At 37.6% G+C, this 14,949-nt stretch overlaps 1 protein-coding gene across 3 annotated transcripts in view; it reads right to left on the reverse strand.

Annotated features, from left to right (window-relative positions):
• Positions 1–2,626: 2,626 nt before the first annotated feature.
• Positions 2,627–14,949, reverse strand: part of LOC129733019 (putative fatty acyl-CoA reductase CG8306) — a 95,566-nt gene continuing 83,243 nt past the window's right edge. For all 3 annotated transcript variants that reach the window (XM_055694559.1, XM_055694557.1, XM_055694558.1), the window contains exons 9-11: positions 3,255–3,374; positions 2,944–3,201; positions 2,627–2,874 (exon numbers count right to left, since the gene is read on the reverse strand). In XM_055694559.1, the coding sequence (XP_055550534.1) occupies positions 2,736–2,874; positions 2,944–3,201; positions 3,255–3,374 (517 nt within the window). In that variant the 3' untranslated portion in view covers positions 2,627–2,735. The remainder of the gene's footprint in view (positions 2,875–2,943; positions 3,202–3,254; positions 3,375–14,949) is intronic.

Below are 14,949 nucleotides of genomic sequence, written 5' to 3' on the forward strand. Positions count from 1 at the left end.
ATACTAAAAAAAATATTGTTTAACATTTTTTAAAATAAGTACTGGCATGCATTGGAAAAAACTTCAACTTTAAAAGTTTAGCAACAATTTTGCTGTTTTTTATATATGCTCTAAAAAATTTTCACCAATCATCATTCCGGGGTGACTTTGATCACTTCATTATTTTGATAAATTTGGAGTAACACTTTGCTACTTTTACTAAATTAAACACCCAAAAACGACTTAAATGAGTTTATAAATATGGAAAGCAATTTGGGGGCCATTCACATTCTACGTGAACAGTTCATGTAGGCGATTGTCCAAGATTCATACAAAATTTTTATAATATATATAAATGATCATCCACTGAGAGGGAAGGTGGTCCAAAATCATCAAAAACTAGTCCACGTGTAATATGACTTATGTAATTGTCCAAATTTGCATGTTTCTTCACGTCTTGGGTTTTTGTTAAGAAGAAATATGTAATACGCTGTGGAGATTTTTGGGACTCAACATTGTCTTCGAGGAAAAACTTGCAAAAATAACAATGAAATGCATTGTTATAATATTTGTTCATATTAAGAACTAATCTGGGAACAAAATAAAAAAACTTTACGTATTGCATCTTGTTGTTTTGAATCTGCTTGAACCGATTGTTTGTATGCAACAAATATTGCCAAAAATACACTTTATTTTCAATTAATATTTTAGCATGATAAACACTCTACAAATAGCAGGAAATGCATGAATTGTAGCAATGCAGACATACATCCACACAATCAATGAAGATTACGACAAATCCCAAGTACTACGAGCGCTTTTTTACCACATTTTCAAAAAAGAGGTACTGTGATCAAAGTCACCCCGGTGATCAAAGTCACCCCAGTTTACGGTATCTATTATGTCCGCTTCAGATGTTTGGCATAAAAAAATCGATATCAACGATTTAATAAACTACTACCTGTGCATTTTTTTTAACGATCGAAAAAGTGAAACATTGACCGCTTTGAGGCACATGTTCCAAAGTCCGATTGAGCTGAAATTTTGGATTTTGCGATAAGACGAAACATTTGAGCATCTAAGCGAAATTCGAAAAAAAAAATTTTATTACCACCCTAATATGTATGTGTAGTAGCGGAAAGTTCTTGCAGAAAATAGCAGGGGCTGTTGGAAGAACTTACTCTGCTATGCAATAAATTAAGTACGAAGGACCTATCCAAAATCTCTCTGGTAAAGGACGCAAGAGGATTCTGTGTTCTGGGGATGAGTTGCTAGACAACACAAGCACTCCGAAACTAACTACCGAGATAACCGGCACCATCGGAAGACCTGCCAATGCAGATATCGTCAGAAGAGTAGCATACAGGAACAATTTGGGGTCATAAATAGCCTTCGAGGTGAATATGAAAAAAAAAACGACTGGAGTTTGCTAAGACTTATGTAAACAAACCGAAAGAGTTTTGAAACAAGGTTTTATATACGGATGAAACTGAATCAACTTCTTCTGATCAGATGGAAGACAGAAGGTGTGGAGAAAACCAGCATCAGAGTTCCTAGTTTAGTACTTAGTTCCCACAGTAAAACACGGCAGTAAGCTGTTGTATGGTACATTGGTGGCATCTGGATCGGGAACCATGGAGTTTATGGATTCAACAATGAACAAGACGGCTTACTGGAACATCTTGAAAAATTACCCCCCTAATTAAGTCCTACGTGCACAAATTGCATCTCTCTTATGATTATTACTTTCAGCAAGATAATGGCCTGGAACACTTTGCTTTCATCGTACGGCAATAGCTGTTGGAATTAAAACTGTAATAATTCGTCACCTGTTAAAGATATCTTCAAAATTTACCCACCAAAAGTTCAAATGCTATGTTCCCAATCAACTCGAAAAACCTCCGCAAAAACCGGACTTAAACCTCGTTGAGCTTCTTGAGATCAAAACCCATTTGAAAAATAAAAACCCAAGGAATAAAGTAAATCTCAGGAAGGCGACTTAGGAGATCTGGGACAGGATTCCGCCTACAGTGACCAGAACTTTGGCCGAATCGATACCACAGCGCTTGCCGGTAATGTTAGACGTCAAGAGCGGTCAAATCAAACACTAAACGATTAATAGCTGCTATTGGAACACTTTTTTAAACTGATTTTTTTTTATTTTTCCACTAACTAAGGAATTGCAGGGTAGAACGGGGCTAGTTGGTCGGTCTTGGTCTATATGTTCTTGTAGATAATATCATGGCAAAAACTTATTACGTTAGAACCCAACAAACAATTATGTAGCTTAACAGCTTATTAATTTTTAGTTCAGCTAAAATCCATTTAATAACAGCTTAACAAGCCGTAAATCAACAAAATAGGTTGTTGGAAATGTTGTGTTAACCCTATAGCTTCTAGAAAAATATGACATAAGAGTAAAAAGGATCAATTTTGTATAGTACAGAAGTTGCTCTGAACTATTTATTTTTTGACAACGAAAATGAAAATTTAACGAATTAATCAAGTGCGTACGCTCAATTTTGCGATTGACTGCTGAAAAATCAACCAAGATATCACTATTTTTCATTCACCGATGGTTCTATATATGATTTATTATTGCCATTAAAGAGATCATATTATACAATGAATAAAAACGACTTTAATATAGCTTATTCCTTTGAGTTTATTTTTTTTTCTGCCTATCACCAACACAATTCAAATTTTCACTCTAACCTCACTTATAGATTCGCCAATCCAAATTACAGCACATTATTCTAGAATAACTGTAACAAGAAATATGCTATAGGAACTACGAATATGGAATTTAGAAGTGGTAAACTTAGAATGTGAGAAGCTGCCATCCAAATTAAGAAATATATAAAAAGCTGGAAAAGCACGTGTACAATGTAGAGTCTAGAAATATATTTAAATTTATAATCATTGTGCATTCAAGGTAATGGTGAGCAGGTGAGGTGTACTTACACAAAATCCTTTTTTCGAGCTGATTCCAATGATTTGGGATGCTCATTGTTAAGATAACGTCTTACCCCTTGTGCGAGAGTAACGAAATATTCAGGCCATTGTAAACTAGTTATATTGATATTGAAATCATTCACATCCTCCTCTGATAAACGATTGCTCAGTTCCAACGAGTTCCTATTACTGAATTTCCACTCACTGAAGATAAACTTTTCGAGTCGATTGAGTGATTGCCAAACGTTTGTGTGTAATCGCACCAGCCTGGAAATTGTACAGTTATAAATAACGTACATTAATTGCAACACTAAACTTACATTGGTCTACCACCGGATATTTTCAGGATAAAATCCAAAATATACGCAGGAAGGAAATGTACAAATAGGGCTGATATTTTGTACAACCATAAGCTCGGCAAAAACTTCAAATGTGGGTACCTATTGAGATAAGAAAATTGTATTTATTGACCATTAGCAGAAAATAACTTGTCACTCACTAAAGTACACAACAAAAATAAAGTCAAATAAAATTACAAACCACATAACATTGAAGGAACATAGGGCAAGGATGCACAGCTTATGCATCCTCTAGTACAATAAACCGAAATACTCGCACAATGTAAATAATAATCACTTTGCCAAGTATTACACCAGTATTATTAGTACTAAGAACAAAACAAATTCACATTTTTGTGTAAATAAAAATAAATTAATTCACCTTTCCGCTACGTAAAAGTTCATTTTTATTGATTAATTGAACTATAAAATCGACTTGAGTTGACTACATAAGTACCATATATTGGCAATCAGCAATGTTTCGAACTTCGAAAGTAGTTTTGTCGACGAAAACTACGACGAAAGTAGTTTTGTGACGAAAATTCTGCCCAACAAACTATTTGATTGAGCAACAGCTTATTAGCTTCTAGTTCAACCGAAATCCACCTGAACATAGCGTGACCCGTAAAGACTCGAAACGGAACTTTTTTATTGAAATTAGTCGTTCTCGGCATTGCCATGGCGGATTTGGAAAAACTTGGAATCAAGGAGGATAGTTGCTCTTAGTGAAGGTAAAAATACCAAGCCTCTGGACCCCTCCCCGTTTCCGTGAAATGTAAATATATCTGTGTTTTGTGGAATTTTTATACGTATCAATTGTTCTATACGTATCAAATTATGTCAGGTAGATGAAATATGGTAAAAAAGAGTTAATTTTGGAGTTTCTAGATTGTTTCAGTATAAATTACAAAACTAGGAATTTTCATAGAAATTCAAATAAACATAGTCGTCCTTCAAGTTTTTAGTTCTATGTTTTTAGAATAAGGTCTACTGAATCAATACGCTTCGAAATATTTAATTAGGCATGTAAAGATTTTGCGAGAAAAACGAGTTTAAATTCCCCAAAGTGCGTATTTCCATAGAAACTTGGTTTTCTTGGTCTCCCATGGTAGGTTTCAACTTAGGCCTTAGATTTTTTAGCTCTACATTTTTGGAGTAATGTCTTCCAAATCCGAAGATGATTAAAGATTTATTCCAGCATGCAAAGATTTTACCGTGTAGAGCTACCGTAAGTTATGGATGAAAATGGCTTCCCTGCGAAACTGACAAGACAGATTGGGGGCACAATGGATAGTGTACAGTGCTGTGTGAAGATTCCGGGTGCGAGGTCAAGCTCGTTTAAGGTGAAACCTCATTGAATCCAAAAATGGCCGACTTCGAGTCACCATTTCGAAATTTTAAAAGCACAAGACTCGGATATACTTATTGCGTTTTCTATGAAAATGCGATTTTATGTTTGCTTCACCACAGGGAATACAGGGAACGCATTAACTATTTCCGAGTCTTATCCTTTGGAAAATTCGTAGTTGTGACTCGAAGTCGGTCATTTGTGAATTCAATAAGGTTTCACCTTAAAACACGCAAGGGATTTCGACAAGGCGACGGTCTTTCCTGTCTTCTGTTAAACATTGCGCTTGAAGGCATAATGAAAGGTGCAACTTTCGATATGCGGGACACGATCTTCAGTTAATCCAGCCAGTTTATCTGCTTTGCTGATGACGTTGTCATTGTCGGAAGGACGTTCCAGGTGGGAGCTAAACAGTACACCAAACTGAAACATGAAGCAGAAAAGGTTGTGTTGATGGTGAATACGTCGAAGAACAAGTATCTGCAAGCAGGGGGTATTGAGCGCGATAGGGCTCGCATAGGCAGTAGCGTAGTGTTCGACGGAAATGAGTTCGAGGTGGTTGATGAATTTGTGTTCCTCGGATCATTGGGAAAGTCAGACAACAATTGCAGCAGAAAAATCCGCAGACGTATTGTAGCTGGGAGTCGTGCATACTGCGGACTTCACAAGACTTTGAGGTCTGGCAAACTTCGTCCTCGTACAAAGTTCACCGTGTACAAGACGCTCATAAGACCGGTAGTCCTCTACGGACGCGAGAGATGGACAATGCTCGAGAAGGACTTGCAAGCACTAGCCGTTTTCGAGCGACGTGTTTTTAGGACCACCTTCAACGGAGTATGTGAGGATGGCGTGTGAACCACAGGCTGGCGCATATCTACGGCGAACCCAGTATCCAGAAAGATGCTGAAGTTGGCGGGGTTTATGGGTGTGCCATGTTGTAAGAATGCCGGACAACAATGGTGTTCATCTCGAATATAACAGGTACAAGATGTAGAGGCGCGCAACGAGCTAGGTGCTTGGACCAAGTGGAGTAAGATCTCGGAAACGTAGAACAGTTAAAAAAAACTGGAGACAAGTTGCCTTAAGCCGAGTGCGTTGGTGTAACATTGTGAAGCAGGTGAAATTTGACAGCTAACGTTTGCGGTAAAAAAAAAATTTTCAGATGGTGATGAAAAAAACTATTTCAGATGGTGATGAAAAAAAAACTATGACAGATAATTGAGTTGGATAAATTTCCCATGGAAGGTTATCATGTTAGCTTCCTCACAAAAAAAAATATTACGACCTTGCGTGCAGCCTTCCGGCAGTTAACCGGAACATTCGCCATGGCGGACGAAAACATGCGTGTAACCATGTTTTTAAGCTCTTTCTTCGTTTTTTATTAATTCCTCCTCCGTTTTCACGACAAAATTGTTGGAATAGATCTTGCGCTTCAAGTTTGTCCAGAAATTCTCGATGAGAAGCAGGTGGGGAACATTGAGCGGATTCACCGACTTCGGTACCACATCGATATTCAGCCGCTCCATCTCCTCCAATGATCGTTTCGAGTAGTTGGCCGACGTCAAATCTGATCAGAACACCGTGTCTTCGCGCTTATGGTATTTCTTGATGAACGACGCAACTTCTGTCAGGCACTTCGTACTATAAATTTCCCCGTTCACGGCCATCCCGGAGCGAAAGAAGAGCAACTTTGACATCCCTTTCTCACTGATTGTCAGCCACAGCCGCACCTTTTTGGGGAACTTGGTCTGTGAAATAAACTTTACCTCGGTGCTCACTTCCTTCGTGGGGGAGGTAAAATACGAAGAGCCCTGCTAGTCGTTGCCATCCAGGGTGAGTTAGGTCTAGTCGTCCAATACCACTGTCGCGCCGCGATTCGCTAGGAAAATCGACTTGACCATCTTATTCTCCGAGACCAGTGGACGGGACTGCCGCTTCCTGCATGTATGTCCATGTTCTCCAGATGCTTTTTCACTGTTTTAGAGCATGCATCAACCTCTCGGCCAAGTGCATGCAGCGATTTAGCCACTTTTCCTTCGGTCTTCCTATTCAGCATCCTTTGAAGCTTCTTGTCGCTCAGGGTCGTTGGCCGTCCGGAACCGGGCTTTCTTTCGATGCTCTGATCGTTGTCCAATAGTGTCAAGATGTTGTAAATGCCAGAACCGGTATACCCGGCGTCCACAAAGTGCCGCACGATGTCCGTTTTTGACGTGGCGGGGTACCGTTTTTTGAACGCGCACACCTCTGAACGGAGTAGCTCCCCTTTTTTTGTCATCACAGTTAGAGTTTGACTGATAAAGCTGTCATTTTTTTTGCTAATTCATGGGTTACTATGATTGATGATGCATGAGTAGTTTCGTCAGTGCGATTGAAGGTAAACCCATGAAAAATCGGCAATTTTCGTCCATTTTATTTACCGCAAACGTTATTCGACAAATGCAATTTTACTATATAAATTTGTTAAAAACAGGGACAGAGATGGCCCAAACAGAATGGATACGTTTGCGTTGCATTGACGTCAATGTGACAGTAAATGTATGGGCTAACTGTCAAATTGCCGCAAACACAGCCGCAACGTATCCATTGTATTAAGACCTTGAATGACAAATCTTACGATACTGCGAATGAAAATTCAAACAACCGGACGAGTTAAACAGTTTGTTTTGGAAAGTCTTCGGGTTTTACGCCGGGAGTGCTTTCTACGGAGTAGTTTCAAGCCGAAGTTCATTTTGAAGGTTGTATAATAAGGGAAATAATTAAAGCAGGCAAAATTCTGTCAATTTTTAAATGGCCAAAACTTCACGAAAAAAGTATCAATTCTGACAAAACAGGTTTCATTTTACTGGAAAACTGTCCTAGTTCCCTAGTATTACTTGAGAACTGGACGTGATCAAGGGTCACTGGAAATGTTTCGGATTTCCGGAGTGTGTGCCAAAGTGTACATTTTTGCAACGCGTCGAACTTTTTCTGACATCCTGTTTCACTTAGGTTTATATGTTGTCAATAAATCAGAATTTATTTCGGGTTCATTGGTAGCCAAAGATTGAAAATTCGCCAAGGGATCATCGAGGTATGAATTTATTAAGTATGGGTGTTGATTTTGGCCGTTTTTTCCCTGTTGGGTACTAATTTTCTTTGAGCTTGCAGCACTCTAGCAGAATTCAATCGAACATTGTGGGTGTGTAGGTCTTATTAAACCAAGCAACTTTGCAATCTTGCGTTTGAAACGTTATCTGGATTAACATTTGAAAAGGTCAGATTATTTTCACGCGGATTTTCTCTAAAAGGTTATTTATGCAGATTTTCAAATTAACGTGGTTTTTTACGCGAATTATTGAATTAAAGCGGTTTATCAAGCGGATTTCTGTATTAACATGGTTTTTTCACGAGGCACGTATCCCCCGCGTAAGAAAACCTAACTGTATTTGAACCTTTTTCTTATAAATCAATATATCTTAGCAAAAAGTATCTAAACTTTCCTTCAAAAATATAAAAAAATGAGTTAAAGATCCTACTCTGAAAAACATATAATTTTAAAAATAAAAAATGATTTTAGAAAATATCGGTGATCTCAAATTTTTTTTAAATGAAGTAGTTTAGATAGACAATTTAGTTGCCTAAAACGTTCTATGCGTTGCAGAAATGTACACTTTGACACACACTCTTGAAATCCGAAACATTTTCGGTGTAGGTTGGTCACACCAAGTTCCTAAGTAATCTACTATATAAAAATGGAATTCCGTAACGCTTGATCTTACTGATATTATTCCCTCCGTCTCTGAGGTGTACAGTAATTATTATCATTTCGAATCGTTCTAAATCACAAATATAAGCGGTGACATGTAGGGTTTTTACATGAAAATGTTTGCTAATGTTCAGGAAAGACATTTGAGAAAAAATAATAGGTGTCTGATAACTGAAATTTGAGATATTATTCACAAAACTACGTAAAACATGCAAAATTATGACTTTCTCTGTTGAATTTGCCTCTAAATCAAAATTAAAGCGATGACATATGATTCTATTTTAATTAAAATGTTTGTCATGTTCATTAAAGACATTTGAGGAAAAACTATTAGTATCTGATTACTAAAACTTAAGATATTCTTCCACAAAACTACGTAAAACATGCAAAACTATGACTTTTTGTGCTAAATTTGTCTTTAAATCAAAATTCAAAGCGATGACTTATGATTCTTTTTATATTAAAATGTTTGTTAATGTTCAGGAAAGACATTTAAGGAAAAATATTTAGTATCCGATCACTAAACCTTGAGATATTTTTCACAAAACTGCGTGAAACATGCAACATTATGACTTTTTATACTAAATTCGTCTCCAATTCAAAATTCAAAGCGATGACATGTGATTCTTTTTTCACTAAAGTGTTCGTTGATGTATAAGAAAGACATTTGAGGAAAAATAACAGGTATCTGATTACTAAAACTCGAGATATTATTCATAAAACTGAAACATGCAAAATTATGACTTTTTAAGCTGAATTTGCCTCTAAATCAAAACCCGAAGCTGTGATCTGTGATTTTTTCTATAATAAAATATTCGTTAATGTTAAAGAAAGATATTTGAGGGAAAATCAATAGGTATCTGATTATTTAAAATTTAAATATTTTCCACAAAATCACATGAAAATGCAAAACCATGATATTTTAGGCTCAATTTGTCTCACAGCTATGATAGAATTTTTCATTAAAATGTTTGTGTATATTCTGGAATGACTTTTGAGTAAAAATAACACTATGTAAAAAATGCAAAATCATGAATATTTGGGCTCAATTTGCCTCTAAATCAAAATTCAAACCTTTGTGCTTACAGAACAACACATTAAAATACTCTTTTTGAATATTTGAATGCATATAATGCATATTGCATGCATGACTTTTTGAGCATAAGCTCAATTCGCCTTCCGTTGTATTCGTAGTTTTGTGAATGGTAAACACATTACGGGATTCGATTTACCTTTTTACTTTTACCTAAACTAGATCTTGGGACATTTGGCTGGAGGAAAGGCCGCATTCCATTGGTTTATACATCGATTAGGAGGCGACTTATGCAATATTTTTTTTTCATTTCTACGTAGTTTTGTGGATTAAAGCATTAACTTCTTCTAAGACGTGTTTCTTTGGACACAAACAAACATTTTCGTTATAAAAATTCACATGTCATCTTTTTAGAAATCATTATAGAGGAGAACTAATGAATGGTCATGCTCAATTCTTATTACTTCGATTTCTTTCTCTCAAAAGTTACATAAAAAGAGGTTTTACTGTAAACGATTATCGAATATCCGGACATCACCCGAATTTGGTATATTCGGAACTGGGATGACCCCACACAACATTTTACAAAATGGCGACTTCTAATTTCAGAAAAATATCCTGAAGTGGTATTTGGCCAACCATATCAATACTTCCGAAAGTGGAACATCATACGATATTTTGATATCCGAAAAGGCGACTTCCAGTTTCTGTAAAACAGCCCAAAATCACAATATGCAATCCAATATGAGTATTTCCGTTCTGTGCGTTCTCAGAATATTAAAGTACTTAAAGTGATGATGGGCGTATAAGATGTGAAATATTTTTGAAGTGAGTTGTGCTAATATTGCAATGAATTATAAAAAATGATTCCTAATTTTGAAACCTTTGATCCCGAGCATCGCCGGGAACGTTCAACTAGTATTAATATAATACTGTTTTCCAGTGAAATGTAACCGGTCATCAAAATTGATTCATTTTTCGTAAAGTTCTGGCCATTTGAAATTCGAGAGAATTTAATTCATCTCATTTATTTTGTCTACCCCCTGTATAAACCAGGATACTTTTTTGGCGCAACAATTTCGTTGATTTGGATTTTTAGTGGAACTAGAATTTGTTTGTTGGGTAACATATACTTTAAACTTAAACAGTTCCAAGTTAAACTAAACAATTACCAGAGAATTACCAATAGACTTTCGCAATACATGTCCATCATATTAAAAGACTTGGCAAGCCAAAGAAAATGCATTTTATTACAATTCGTATCATCGCTTTTTATGAGATGGTGCAAAAAGTTTGGATATTTTTTTAAAGTTCTCCAGTACTAAGTTGTCGAATTCATCTGTTCTTAGGAAACTAAAAACTATAAATACCTTTTTAGTTACCATTATTTCTCAGAAACTCAGTGACACCCGGGGCGAACCTTTACACCACCCCCAACAATGCTAAATCTTGTCGAATAACAGCACCCAACAAATACCTAGCGGCAAAAGCAACTCCTGGGGTAGGGTAGGTGAGGTCTCCTTCTTTGGGTGTTCTCCAGTAACCAGCCGCACTGGCTTGTGCTCACCCTTATAATGTCGATAATTATCGTTAACGTCAAAAAATTAACGATAATATCGATGACCAGCACTTATCGATATTATCGATAAGTATCGATAAGTTTCTCATCAGTAGTCACAGCACACTTTTGTGTAGGATATAACCTACCAGGGAATTCTTCTACTAAGTATCCCTGTACGCGCATTCGGCGCGGAATTAATACACAAGATTAACGTGGACTAACTGACTTTATTTTCGTACATCACTACTTAAATATACCCTACCGGTAACTCAGAGAGAGAGACTTTCTCCACTCTCTGTTTACCTTACTAATCTCTTAACCTAATCTAGTACTGCTAAAGTACAGGCGGCGTTTTGTTTATAACACAAAACTTGTTTATTTTGGTCGAGTTTGTTTGCCGGTGGCACAGCAGAAGGCTGCGCGAAGTTCTTTGCCACCTGTGGTATAATCTGTTGATACATAGAGTGTTGACAGAGCCGTTCGCGGTCCTCTGTCAAGGGAACCAAATGTTTCGCCTGACTAAAGCATAGCAGAAGGCTATGCCCTCCTAGGAACAACATTTAACTTTAATTATAAGGCTCGTGACGGAGCATTGGGTTCTTCGCAGGGTGTGACGTCACATCTGCCACCCCGCCTAGTTGGCCATTATCTAGAAGAGACAATGGTCACACGGTCCGTCCTGACGGCCGATAGGTGTGTTTTTTTTCTTTTTTTATTACAATTATTCTCGCGTTTTTATACAACTATATACACCGTTGTTTTTTATAATATGCTTTTTTTTTTCCTCTGGCCAATGAAATTTTGTTTTTCAAAACTGTAGCACCGTTTGAGTTTACATTATCATACATGACATTTTCCTTATTTAAAATTAACAATTGCTTGCTCGCCTGATGCGCTGCGTCGTGAAGATATCTGCTGTTCAGCTGTCGTAATCAAGCGCCGGGTTGCAGGGGGTTTGAAACGGGAGGGTGCGTCTGGCAGTAGAGGTTCTCATCGGTTGGTTGTGGTGCAAACTCATCTCTAAGGCTTCATCGGGTTATTTACACTAGTTCAACGATTACCATTGCATTTTAATTAAGACTGCAGTTTAGCTGGTTGTTTTACGATTGTTCAGAGTGTGTTGTTGAACTTCAATGTTGGGTTAGCCGTCTCCCTTTGGCATAGATCGGCTGTATTTTTGTTTGGCTTATAGTATTGTTATGCGCCGTGTGGCGAAAAGATTTGCGATTGCCACTGGCTCTGTTGCATAATGCAGTCACTTGGTTTATCATCTTTAACTGTCTGCGCGGGGTGTCCAATTACCCGCTAGCATGTGTGCACATTTTCAAAGCGTAGTGCGTAAAGACCATAGTTGATTAAACACGAGCAAAATTTTATAGCGTCATTTTGCTTGTTTGGCTTTGACCTCGAATCCTCATTTGTGGAAGTCAATAACTCTCAATGAGTAATATATATTTGGAACAAATTATTACGCCCTTCGCTGTGTAGTTTGCTGTATTCGTCTTCGCGCTGAAGTCTCGATTCTGGCTTGAGCCGCATTGATTGAGCTCTGTTGCACATCTGACCTTTTCAGGGATCAAAAACTGGATACTGCTCGTCTCCTCTTGGTAATAACGTTTGGCTTTACCTCCATCTCGACCATAGACACCCGCCGTTCAACTCCCCTCACAACCGTCTGCTTCCCTTTTCGCGTCATACTGGGCATTATGGTATGCCCCCATCGCAGCATCCGTTGTAATCACCTCGGTCGTCTTCGAGGATCGGGAACTCGTCTCATTGTCAATTCTTAGATGCTAGCTGCCCTTCTTAGCAAGTGGTGCATATATTTTTTTGCCATTCTTTCATCAATTTTTTTTTTCGTTAATTTTTTCCACTTGCTGTTTAAAATTAATTTCACACGCGTACGGGCTCTTATGTTCTATTATATCTTCTAATCTTCTACTTAAACACTATGCCCGTTTTTCTTTTTCTTCGGTTAACATAATTTTTCTTTTCCTACTAAAGTGTACAATATATTTTTCTCTTGATTATATCGGATGCTATTGGTTAATCAACGTCTCATTATTCATTCTCAACGAATTTTTACTTCACAATTATTTTTTTTTTCACTTGAACTCAATCCGATTTACAAAAAAAAAAATCACAGGAGGGTTGTATGCAAAGCCACGACCGCAAGGTTGAAGTAGAATACTTTTACAAGGAAGATAACTTGGCTGCTTGCGTGTCAGCCATTTATCAAAACTAGATGGCTCATGTAATGTCAAAATGAGTCAACTTTTCATTGAATGCATACTAGTACCGGCAATTGCACAAAGACTGCATTTCACCAAAGTGCCTCACTGCATCAGCTGCTATCGATGCTGATACCCGCTGGAACTGCTACGCTATCCGTAGTCATGCCACAGTTGAGGCCGCTATCCGCTATCGCTGGTATCCACTGCACTGCTACTGCTGCTGCTAAGGGAGGACTGCTGTTGTCGCTGTCTAAAACTATTATGAGCGGCTTCGGCTGAAACAGGCTCTTATATAGGCTAAATAACATATTTTAAATTTCAAGGTATATGATTCTGTCGACCGTGTTTGGGAAGCAATCATATAACGACCAATCAGAGGTCGAATTTTTTGTTCTGACAAGGCTTGACTATTTTCAATAGAACAATAGTTTGAACAATAAAATTCCAATTATCTTCATTTGGGAAGAATCTTAGAAGATGTTCCAGTCTTTTTGCCTCAAGAACGAAGGGAATCCATCGAATACTAACCGATTTATTAGCGTTTGAAATTGGACATTATATGCACTTTTTTCGGCTTTAGATTTTCATTTCACATCCCTATGTAGCCGAACTTCCTGAGAGAAGTATTCTTCTTCAAAAGACAATTTCCACGTGTTGTTACGTGCTGGAGCACGAAATCTATGTCTGCGATAGGGAACCTTCACGTTCATGAGGCATGACTGGAGAAACGCGTCTAGTGATGCGGTAAAATTTTTAATGTCTTTTTGTGCAAATTATTGTACTCAGACAAAAACCTGTTTTGAATTGGATGAATTTTTAGTGAATAAACGTAAACCGTTTGTTATTTAAAGTTGGTCATGCTGATCGCAGCCTTTGCGCTGCCCCTACAGTGGGAGGTTTACTAAATAAAGTAAAAGTAAAAATTAGACAACTACAACAGAATTTGATTGCATCGGTTACTGATTACAACTTTTGAGCTGCCCTAACATTGGGGGAATTGAGATACGCGGACAACATGCACTGTGGAAGCTATTTCACATTCAGTAAATTCGACGGGTGCGACAGATTTAAATTGCTAGGATCCAACACGGAATGCTTGCTTGCGTTGGCAAAAATTATTAACTTTCAATGACTTGTTTATTTGCCTTGAAAAAGGCATTTCGATTTCCAAAATTGGATTTCCTGATGGCAATCATGCTGCCCCAACACGGGGGGAATAATGGGTGTCTGGAGACACACGCTGAGAAAAAACCGCGCTGCTCCTGAGACGTGGTGACCAACCACAGGGCTAGTGCTGCTGCTAAGGAAAGACGACTGCTGTTGTCGCTGTCTAGAACTATTATGAGCGGCTCCGGCTGAAACAGGCTCTTATATAGGCCAAGTAGCATGTTTTCAATTGCAAGGTATATGATCCTGTCGACCGTGCTTGGGAAGCAAGCATATAACGACCAATCAGAGGTCAAATTTTTCGTTTTGACAAGGCTTGACTATTTTCAATAGTACAATAGTGTGAATAATAGAATTACATTTATCTTGTTTTAGGAAGAATCTTAGAAGATTTTCCAATCTATTGCTGCATGAACGAAGGAAATCCATCGAATACTAACCGATTTATTAGCGTTTGAAATTGGACATATTTTTCACTTTTTTCGGTTTTAGATTTTCATTTCACATCCCTATGTAGCCGAACTTCCTGAGAGAAGTATTCTACTTCAAAAAATCTTTTTCTAATTCTTGTGCGTTTTTTTTTCTTTGT

This window comes from Wyeomyia smithii, chromosome 3 (genome assembly GCF_029784165.1).
Source record: "Wyeomyia smithii strain HCP4-BCI-WySm-NY-G18 chromosome 3, ASM2978416v1, whole genome shotgun sequence".
Taxonomy (NCBI): Eukaryota; Metazoa; Arthropoda; class Insecta; order Diptera; family Culicidae; genus Wyeomyia; species Wyeomyia smithii.